This window comes from Saprolegnia diclina (assembly GCF_000281045.1).
Source record: "Saprolegnia diclina VS20 unplaced genomic scaffold supercont1.56, whole genome shotgun sequence".
NCBI lineage: Eukaryota > Oomycota > Saprolegniomycetes > Saprolegniales > Saprolegniaceae > Saprolegnia > Saprolegnia diclina.
Window position 1 is genome coordinate 346,563 of NW_008246123.1, and position 9,582 is coordinate 356,144.

Below are 9,582 nucleotides of genomic sequence, written 5' to 3' on the forward strand. Positions count from 1 at the left end.
TATCAAGCATAGCATGGCTCCGACGGAGCCCCGTACGTCGAGTCCTTCTAGCTTCGGCGCATCACGAGATTCGACTGCCTGCAGGCGTCCCATGCCCCGGTCGGTATGCGAGCAACCTGGCAAGGACGTCGATGCCGAATTTAAAATAATATTCGGCAGATTTCGTATCCGGATGCTCTAAGATTCCAGCATTTGCCTCCAAGCATGGCCACGTACGCGCTGCCGAGCCGGTCGAGCCGCGGGTCGCGCATCAACAAGCTCATCGGCGAGGCCGCCGAGGCCGACGAGACCTTCTGGAACAACGAGGTGTGGGCCGAAGGCGAGGACGACGACTACTCGACCGAAGCTGAGGAAGAGGACGTTGTCGACTCGGACTTTTTCGACGACGAAGCGCCCGACGACGAAGTGCATGATGCAGACGAAGAGCGCCCGGCCAAGCGCACTCGAAGCACACGATCTGCGTTCAAGGAGCCAGTGCCGGTGGCGCCAAAGCGGCCTCGGCGCACACCTCCAGTGGTCGACGCGCCGCCTTTAATGCCCCTCGACGTTGCCCCCATGGAGGTTCGGTCCAGTACGATCAACAAGCGTGTCTTGTCGCACGACTTGCAGGAGCGGTACGCTCAAGAAGCGCGCAAGGCGCAGGCCGAGAAGAACGCGGCCGCGCCCAAGGTCGTCGTGCGCATGACGCAGGCCCAGCTCCTCGCCGAAGCTGTTCGCACCGAAGTCGACAACACGCAGAGCCTCAACCGCCTTGAGCGCATGGAAGAAGAGAAGCGAGCGGACGACATGGTTCCCAAGGCCAAGTTCACAGGACCCGCCATTCGCTATTACAGCTCGCTGCACACACCCAAGCTCATTACGTTCCTCAACGTCGACGAGTTTCCCGCCGTCTTGACGCAGGGCCCACCCCAAGTCCGACGACGGGTAGCCAAGCCCACCGAGGCGCCTGTGCTTGTTGCCGGGCAGACAAAGACCAAGCCCGACCGGATCGAGACCAAGCCCGACCGGATCGAGACCAAGCCCGACCGGATCGAGACCAAGCCCGACCGGATCGAGACCAAGCCCGACCCGACCGAGACCAAGCCCGACCCGACCGAGACCAAGCCGACCGCGCTCGGCGTCGAGGCCATGGTGGACATGGTGGTGGCCTCATGATCTTCGTTTCTAATTTACTCTTTCGCCTTTGACGGAAACGCCATGAAGTTGCCGGTATGGACAGAGGTCGTCGACGTGGCACTTACGCCTTCTTTTTCTTGTCCGTCGCGGCCTGCTCCTTGGCCATGGCGGCGTCCGTCGCGCGCCAGTAGAAGAGGACCTGCGCCACGAGCATGCCGTTGAGCGCAACCGAGATGAGGAAGCCAAGCATCTGCACTTGGTCGCCGGTTTCCTACATACGGCGATAAGAACTTGGAGATGGAACGTATGAGGCTTTACCTGGAGCGACGTGAAGAGGCGCGCGGCCGACCCGCCGAGGTTGAGGAAGAGCGTCACAAACGCGAGCTGGCCCGTGTGGCCCTGCTTAAAGTTGGAGAAGACCTGCGGGATGCGCGACATGATGGACGCGGGGATGCTCGCAGATGGGAGGATCCAGAGGTGCTCGTCCGGAAGGTGCAGCATGGCGGCGCCGAGGCCGAGGAAGATAAGGACGCCGAGGAGCTGCTGGGAGCGCGGCGCGCTCGAGTAGACCCAGAGGAGGAAGACGAGGATGCAGTTCTGGACGAGGATCACAGCGTTCTCGCCCCAGGTGCTAATGGGGTAGCCGCGGAGGAAGTTGTAGACGACGCTGGCCTCGAAGACGAGCACCTCGAGGTAGAACCCGGACGGGCTCAGGCCCGCGACCGACTTGGCCGAGATGATCTTGAGGATCTGGGGCAGCTTGAGGATGAAGCTGCCGAGGATGATGGCGTAGCCGAGCGCCTTGGAGAGCACGGCCTTGAAGCATGCCACGTGGAGGAAGTCGTGCTGCGTAAAGTACGTCTCGTAGCACTGCGGCGTGAAGACACCATACACGAGGTCCGTCGACGCCATTTTCGTTTCTGACTAAAGACGGCTGGGTGGCGAGGGCTCTTGGCTAAACGCACGCTCCCTAACACCCACTGTCTCTGCACCGTCGAGTCGACACTACGTTTGGAACGCCAGGAATCGGTTGCCATCAACGGGATATGCAAGCAACATCGCAGGGCCCACGCGGTGAGCATGCAGCAGTGACGCCCACACCGCATCCCCGTCCCACACAATATTTGGACTTTGGGATGCAGGATCGAGAAGGCGACCCAAAGACATTGCATTAGTGAGCACAGGGACCGCACGCGGGCTGTTTGTTTGTCGAGGGTGTCCACGTGCTACAGATGCGTCGTGGATGCACGAGACGCCCGCGCGAGAACCGTGCGCGGCAACGAGTTGGGTGCGAATAGACGCACTTACGCCGCCAAAAACGCGCCAAAAGCCGCCACGTGGTCGACGATCCTTGTCCCTTTCTACTTCTTCGTCGAACTCTCGTCCAAGCGTAACACTCAGGGAACACGGGATGTGAAAGGATGCAGTTATTACATGGCGAGGAGGTGCCGGAAGTCGGAGAGGTTGAGACGCCCGTCCTTGTCGACATCAGCGGTCGCGACGAGCACCTTGAGGTCATCGTCGCTGAGGCTGCCGTACCCCAACCGCTCAAAGAGATGCGAGAGCACTTGGCAGCTCACATATCTAGCTCACTCCCATCACGTGACTTCCACACTTGGCTGCGTACCCCGTGTTTTCCGGGTCGTAGGCACGGAAGGCGTCAGCGACCGGATCGTAGTCGGTCACGTCGTTCTGCAGCAAGAGGTCGCACAAGTCGTCCTCGGTGACTTCTGACGCGTTGTTGAGGAGGACGCGGAAGTCGCGGGTTGTCATGTCGGGGTAAAAGATGCTCAGACGCGTCTACGAGGCGTCCATAGCATCGACGACGATGGAGTAGTGTACCTTGAGGTTCTCCATGGTGACCAAGCCGCGGTGTTCGACGTCGAGAAAGTCAAACGCCGCACGAATCTGGTCGCGCGTGACAAGAACACCACCGTGCTCCTACAAACAGCCTCGCCGTGAGAGTGGCCTTGCGGAGCCGGTGTACGTTGCGGGGCACGGCCTCCAGCGCACTAAAGAGGTTTGCCGTCGACTGGCGCGGGCTCGAATTGCGGCGAGGCGACGTCATTCTTGAAACGCCAGGGGTGTTGCAGAACGAACGGTTCACGCAAGCAGAAACCCACCATTCTCCCTTGAAGTAGGAACATTCAACATCCTGGAAGGACCTAAGGGGTTTAGGTCGATCGAGGTTGGTTGCTGCTATTGCGGTTGATACTGTGGTGTTAAGCATACGTTGCGACAGGACACACTTCGCTCGCGGTGTCACGGAAAGCGAGCTTCCTGTCGCTCGAGCTACATCAGGCAGTCCGCGTCCAGATATAAACAATTGAGTCGACTAAAGTTTATGCACCAAGTAGCTACACGTCTGGTAGCTCTGGCTCTGGAGTCGGTGTCGTGATGTTGCACTCGTCACTGCTGGCGACACTGCGGCTCGGAGGACCCCGCGGCGTGGAGTCGCTCGCGCAACACTTGGCGCTCGACCGCCACGACAGCATCCGGTTTCTTGTACTAGAGTAAATGTCCCTCTTGATATGCCTAGCCAACGAGTCGACGTACGCGAACGACGAGCGTGTTGCTCTCGTGCGTGAACGAGATGGCCGCCGCGTCGAGACGCTGGTTTTGGCGCACCAAGGCCGGGATCTGGAAGCGCTTAAAGTACTTTTTGTTGCTTGTTCGGATGCTGATCGTTTGTACGTCGTCGTCGATGCTAATGGCGTACGTCTCTTTGGGGTATGGAAGGTTCCGCACCCGCCACTCCCAGTGCGCAGGCGCCTCGCGGCACAGAAACGTCGGCTACACGGTCCAAAGCCACAACCTCTCAACCCCACAGCACTACCTGCGTGCTGCTGGGCGCCAAGCCAATATCGCGGCTTCGTCCTTCGGCCTACGACCCGCGATACGTGGTCGCACGCATCGCACGAGCAAGTACCGGAAGAGGCTCGCCAATCTCGTACTCCCACCGCCCGTCGCCGCCGAGCGCCGTCGTGGTCTTCCATCGGCGCACTAGAGAGAGACCCGCAGTAGACCGCAGCGATCGTCAAGGCCAAACTACCCAAGAGCTCGGGCGGGCCGTCCTTCGTGTAATCTTCGACGAGCTCGACGCCGTCGGCAAACGTTGTGTGCAGTCGCTTGCGGCCGCCAGCGACGACGACCGCCGAGTTGCCGCCGCTGTGACTACGGTACTACGCGGCGCGCGTGAGGCGCATCCAGTCACGGGTCGTACCATGGAGAGACGCGATCTTGCTAAGTGCAATCAGAACTCACCTTGAGTGCCTGAACCTGTGCCTCGCGCACCTGGAAGCGGCTTCGCGAAGGCCTTCTGGTGCCTAATTAGGCACTATGGTTGCCGAATTCGGAGGATTTCGATTGCGTGGTAATCCGCATTTTGACCGCAGAAACCAAGAAGCCATGCACGCAACCGGCGTCAAGAAGGCCGCGCTCGAAGCGCTTAGCACCCGCGCCCTCGATGGCCGTGGCCTCCGCATCGGCATCTGCTACACCAAGTGGAACGAAGAGGTCATCTCGGCCCTCCGCGACGGCGCCGTCGCCACGCTCAAGGAGGCTGGCGTCGCCGAGAAGGACATTGTGCTCTTCTCCGTGCCGGGCGCATACGAGCTGCCGTACGCTGCGAGCCGCATGATCTCGTCCAAGGCTGTTGACGCGGTCATCTGCATTGGCTGCTTGATCAAGGGCGAAACGATGCACTTTGAGTACATTTGCGAGGCCGTCACGCAGGGCCTCAAGGACCTCAACCTCAACACGGGCGTGCCCGTCCTCTTGGGCGTCTTGGCCTGCCTCAATGAAACGCAGGCGCGCGCGCGTGCTGGCCTCGAAGAAGGCGGCCACAACCACGGCGTCGAATGGGCCCAGACGGCGATCGAGATGGGAATCTTGCGCCGCGAGACGGAGCCGACCCACGGTTGCTGCCCGCTCGGCTTCTCCAAGGAAGGCAAGTGCCCCATGCGCAGCCACTGGTTCTGCCACGCGACCATGATGACGGTGATTGCGGGCTCGATCGCGCTCGGCATGCACATCGTCAACAAGCGTCTTTAAGGTTCCAGCAGGTTTTTCTTGTTGATAAATAGAGCCTCTTACATATCGTCCATCTCGTAATCCGCGTCGTTGAACTCGTCGTCGTCGCGGTCGGGAGGCGAGTGGAAGCGCGGGTTGGACGGGCCAGCGTCGTTGGCTTCGTCCTCCTTGGCATCGGCGTCGTCGTCCTTCAAGATCATTTGGCTCGTAAGGCCGCCGATGAGCTCGTTCTCGCGCTTGATCCGCGCCGCTCGCTCCTTGTTCTTGCGCGCCTTTTTCTTGGCTTCCTCCTCAAGCGCGTAGATCTCCTTGTACTTTTCCTTCGTCACGCGCTCCTTGAGCAGCGTGAAGAACGCACCGCCCAGCGTACGCTCGCGGCCCGTGGTGGTCTTGAGCGTCTTGCCCTCCTTGTCCATGAGCAGCGTCTCGCTAAGCACGCTGCGCGTCAAGCGCTCGCCGATGAGCTCGACCGTTCGGACGACGAGGTGGATCTTGCGCTCACCAAGCACCTGCGCGATCTCGCGGCCCACACGCTGCGCATGCGTTAGCTTCGGCCGGTTCTGGTTCCCGCGTCCGCCATTGCCACGACCTCCACGCCCGCCATGGCCACGACCTCCGCGCCCGCCATGTCCACGGCCACCAGCCTTCTGCGACGCAGCTTGAGGCATGCTGGGAATCGAATTTGTGTGGGCCTTAGTTTCCCTCCCTTTTTATTTCGCATTTGATTGGCTCTCGTGGGCGATCTTGCCGCCGATTGGCCATAATTCGCTCAAATTCGTGGCATCCTCTGCTTACAACTTGACCAGCTCCTTTGCTTCGTCGAGATCGTACGAGCTATGACGCGAAGGCTCTCCCTGCTACGAGCAAGGAAATAGCTGACGAAAGCAAGCGTCAGGATGCGAGGCTGCTCTGGGCTTGACCTCGTCCGACGCCAGGCGAGCTACCCGTCCCAGCGTGTCAACTGCTCATGAAGCTTGAATCTGCGATGGTCTCTACCTGTCGTGCGTCGCAGAATGAAAGCGCCATGTTACGCTCTGCAAGGTAATCGTGTTAGAGTGGTGACATGGTGTCGCAGAGCCATTGGAAGCCCTCGGTGAGTCCGTCGCCGGTCGTGGCGACCGTGGGCTGTATGTGGCACTTGCGGCCTTGGTCTTCGCAGAGCTTTTCAAAGTCGAGCTGCGCCACGATGTCGCTGGCGTCACCCTGAATAAGGTCGCGCTTGTTGAGGATCACGAGCAAGCAGGCATCGTGGAGTTGGTCGTCGCTGAGCACGCCGTGCAGCTCGGCCTTGGCGAGCTCGAGGCGCTCGGCGTCCGAGCTGTCGATGACAAAGACAATGCCTTGGGTGCCAGTAAAGTGGTGGCGCCAGTACGGCCGCAGCGAGTCCTGGCCGCCAACGTCCCAGAGGTCGAGCGTGAGCCCATGGAACGCAATGGCCTCCGTGTTGAAGCCGATCGTGGGCAACGTCGGAATCGTCTTGTGGAGGCGCAGGTGGTACAGGATCGTCGTCTTCCCGGCCGCGTCGAGGCCCACGAGCAGCACGCGCCGGTGGTTCCGCGTCCAGAACCGGACGATCTTCCGCGACAGCGTCGAGCCCATGACGCGAGATCCGTCGGTTGCACACTTGGGACAAACCTCGTAAATCCCAATTCGGCAACTGCCACATAAAGAAACCTGCAACTGCCACGAACAATCTCCCACGCGACGCCACGTCATGTTGCCACGCGCGTGCAGAGCGGCTCGCTTCAGCAACCTACGACGTCTCATCCTGCCGTCCGCGCCATGGCGAGTGGCTCACTAGTGCGTCCTGGACGGGCGGATTTCTGCGCCATGGACAACGATCCTCGCGCCAACCACCGACGCACGATCGTCGACTCTAGTAGCTACTGCTGCGTCGACCTTTGCTGTGACCTGTCTATTCACCGCTCACGCACGAAACGGCTCAGGCCCAAATTGGGCACAGCGTTGTACCCTCCCGCGCGCCTGTTAGCCTATTATAAACCGCCAACTGACAACTTGTCCAAGCCCGATGGCCCGGTGGTCGTGGCGCGGTGTCCACATCCAGGTGCGCCGCGTACTGGCGTGCCTCTGCACCATCGGCATCGTGTACGTTGAGTACCTCGCGTCCGTCGGCAACCGGACGGTGCTGGTCGGCGGCCTCCTCCCCGCAACCGCCGGCAACGTGTATGCGAGTCCGCTTCTGCCCACGTTCCTTTCGACGCTCCTCGCGGGCGGCTACACCGCTGCGCTGGCGAGCCCACCGAGCTTTGTGTACCTCGAAGCCAACGAGAGCCGCGTCGACCTTCTCGAGACCTGCCTTGAAGCACTGCCGGGCGACCGCATCTACACGAGCAGCTACCTCACGCTCGTGCTCTCCTCGCTTCTGCCACTACAACTCAACGACAGCCATGTGCTCGTGGACTGCGCGTACACGGGCCGAGCGACGGAAGATACGACCGCGCTCAAAGCCTACGTACTCTCCCCGACGGCGCTCACTACGGTCTTTCTGCAAACGATGACCGTCAGTCGCCCCGACAAGTATCGTAAAGCCGGCTGCGGTGCGGCCACGGTCGTCACACTTCCTCTCGACACCATCAATATGGCGGAGAGGACGTCGAGCGTCGTGGCCGACCCCACGTCGCTGGCGATCAATGACATCTACAAAACGTACGTTGGCCTCGACTTCCCGTACGAAGTCTCGACGCCGTTTGTGCCGGTCCATCTCGCGACGGCGGCGACCGACTCGGGGGCGTGGACTGCGACGCTCGGGTATGAAATCGTGTCGCTTCAAGGCACGGAGGGCATCTTCCGCGGGTCCACCGCCAAGGAGGGCAACTTCGCCTACTACGTGTGGTCCCTCCCATCGGACCCGCTGGCCTTTGTGTTCGAGACCGTCTACACGGACGCGAGTCACTCGATAGACGCGAACGCGTGGCTGCGCATCCTCGTCGGCGCCGGCATCGCCTTCAACGCGGTCGTGAGCCTGCTCGTGGCGCTCGTCTCGTGCGTGCACTTATACCAAGAGACGGGCATGCTCTGGGTCCCAGACCTCTACCCGTGCATTCAGTACCGGGTCCAGGTGCGCGCCGCGCTCTGCGCGTGCGTGCTCTACCTCACCGACTGGTGGCACGTCTTTGAGTGGAGCCTTGCTGAGGCGAACGAACGCCTCGGCTTCACAGGCACCTTTGTGTACCCGGCGATGGCGCTTGCCGACGCCATGATGGTGGCGCTCGCGCTGCTGACGTGGCTTACGCATGCGTTGCGCGTCCGCGTCGGCTTGGAGCCCATCGTTGCCATCTTGTGCGCCTGCTTTTGCTACCGCACCGACCTCGCACTGCGCATCGGTCTCTGTCTCGAAGCGACCGACGCGTACGCTACCGCCAACTTTGAGAGCAACTCGTTCCCAGCCGGCAATGACGGCATGGACGTCTGGTCGATGCATGAGAACCCCGGCACCGACTTTTGCGTAGTCGCCACCGCCTTTACGTGGTGGCTCGTGGCGCTAACCGCGGCGTCGCTCTACATTCTGGGCGCCAAGGCCGTCGATGTCTTCTGGCCCCCGCGCCCGACGTCGACCATGCGCCGCGTCAAATCCATCATCATCCAGCCCCGCAGCCAGCCCTCGATTCTGGCGCTGGCTGGCAGCAGCAACAACCGGGTCGCTGCCAGCAAGAGCGACGATATCCCCGCGGGCCTGACGGACATGCGACCGTGGAGTAAGCGCTCGCTGCTCTACGCCCCGTTCCACTCGTGGGACGCCAGCACCGGGAGTCAAGTCGAGCGCAGCACACGCCAGCGCGTCGAGGACGTTGTCGGATTTGTCGCCGCGTGCGACGAGAGCACTGAGGACGGCCGCGTCTCGATCTCGTCGTTATGGCTGCTCGGGCACGTCGTCGTCGACGGTATGTTCCTCATGGCCATCAACATGTACCCGCGCTGGCTCCTCAATGCGCTTCTGAACCGCCGCCTCTTCCGCGTCTACGGCAACCGCCTCGACGAGACCGGCGCGAGCTCTCTCTACAAGGAACTCCTTCTCGTGCGCAGAGAGCGGGCGTGGACCGACCTCGCGCCACTGCGCGTTCAACCAATGCAGTAAGCATACGTGGTGACTTCGTATCCCCTACCCCCTTCTCGTCAGTTTGAGGTTGAGTTTCGCTACAAGACGCGAAGAAATATCAGACGACGCTTCCTTCACGTCCGGCGTTTATAGAAATGACTACGATGTAGGCAACTAAGGACTTAGCGGAGGAGCGCGGCGATGGCGATCGCGGCCGACGCGCCAAGAGCGATCGACGACGCGCTGCTGCCAGCAGTGCCCGGCGTGGCGCCACCGGCGCCACCCGCACCGGACGGGTTGCGCGGGACCGTCGTCTTGCCTTCCGCGTTGGTCGGAAGCGGGGGCTCGACGGCCTTGGTGAGGGCCGGCGGCACAAC

At 61.4% G+C, this 9,582-nt stretch overlaps 8 protein-coding genes across 8 annotated transcripts; 3 read left to right on the top strand and 5 right to left on the bottom strand.

Annotated features, from left to right (window-relative positions):
• Positions 1–185: 185 nt before the first annotated feature.
• On the top strand, positions 186–1,155 carry SDRG_13164 (hypothetical protein; the record flags this gene model as incomplete). The annotated part of the gene is made up of 1 exon (XM_008619245.1): positions 186–1,155. The coding sequence occupies exon 1, from the start codon at positions 205–207 to the stop codon at positions 1,153–1,155; it is 951 nt and encodes a 316-aa protein (XP_008617467.1). The 5' UTR covers positions 186–204.
• Positions 1,156–1,237: 82 nt separating this feature from the next.
• SDRG_13165 (hypothetical protein) lies at positions 1,238–2,028 on the bottom strand (the record flags this gene model as incomplete). The annotated part of the gene is made up of 2 exons (XM_008619246.1): positions 1,238–1,387; positions 1,435–2,028. 2 exons carry the CDS (start codon positions 2,026–2,028, stop codon positions 1,238–1,240), a joined length of 744 nt encoding a protein of 247 aa, XP_008617468.1.
• A 235-nt stretch (positions 2,029–2,263) lies between these two features.
• SDRG_13166 (hypothetical protein) lies at positions 2,264–3,220 on the bottom strand. The gene is made up of 4 exons (XM_008619247.1): positions 3,104–3,220; positions 2,959–3,057; positions 2,744–2,916; positions 2,264–2,700 (listed from the first exon to the last, which is right to left on the bottom strand). Exons 1-4 carry the CDS (start codon positions 3,182–3,184, stop codon positions 2,547–2,549), a joined length of 507 nt encoding a protein of 168 aa, XP_008617469.1. The 5' UTR covers positions 3,185–3,220; the 3' UTR covers positions 2,264–2,546.
• A 207-nt stretch (positions 3,221–3,427) lies between these two features.
• Positions 3,428–4,421, bottom strand: SDRG_13167 (hypothetical protein). The gene is made up of 6 exons (XM_008619248.1): positions 4,340–4,421; positions 4,169–4,298; positions 4,046–4,119; positions 3,953–4,000; positions 3,673–3,909; positions 3,428–3,624 (listed from the first exon to the last, which is right to left on the bottom strand). Exons 1-6 carry the CDS (start codon positions 4,340–4,342, stop codon positions 3,526–3,528), a joined length of 591 nt encoding a protein of 196 aa, XP_008617470.1. The 5' UTR covers positions 4,343–4,421; the 3' UTR covers positions 3,428–3,525.
• SDRG_13168 (hypothetical protein) lies at positions 4,421–5,221 on the top strand. The gene has a single exon (XM_008619249.1). The coding sequence runs from the start codon at positions 4,456–4,458 to the stop codon at positions 5,167–5,169; it is 714 nt and encodes a 237-aa protein (XP_008617471.1). The 5' UTR covers positions 4,421–4,455; the 3' UTR covers positions 5,170–5,221.
• On the bottom strand, positions 5,208–5,816 carry SDRG_13169 (hypothetical protein; the record flags this gene model as incomplete). The annotated part of the gene is made up of 1 exon (XM_008619250.1): positions 5,208–5,816. One exon carries the CDS (start codon positions 5,814–5,816, stop codon positions 5,208–5,210), a length of 609 nt encoding a protein of 202 aa, XP_008617472.1.
• A 334-nt stretch (positions 5,817–6,150) lies between these two features.
• SDRG_13170 (arf/Sar family, other) lies at positions 6,151–6,794 on the bottom strand. Its single transcript, XM_008619251.1, has one exon. The coding sequence runs from the start codon at positions 6,745–6,747 to the stop codon at positions 6,199–6,201; it is 549 nt and encodes a 182-aa protein (XP_008617473.1). The 5' UTR covers positions 6,748–6,794; the 3' UTR covers positions 6,151–6,198.
• Positions 6,795–7,129: 335 nt separating this feature from the next.
• Positions 7,130–9,342, top strand: SDRG_13171 (hypothetical protein). Its single transcript, XM_008619252.1, has one exon. It carries the CDS (start codon positions 7,178–7,180, stop codon positions 9,242–9,244), a length of 2,067 nt encoding a protein of 688 aa, XP_008617474.1. The 5' UTR covers positions 7,130–7,177; the 3' UTR covers positions 9,245–9,342.
• The last annotated feature ends 240 nt before the right edge of the window (positions 9,343–9,582 follow it).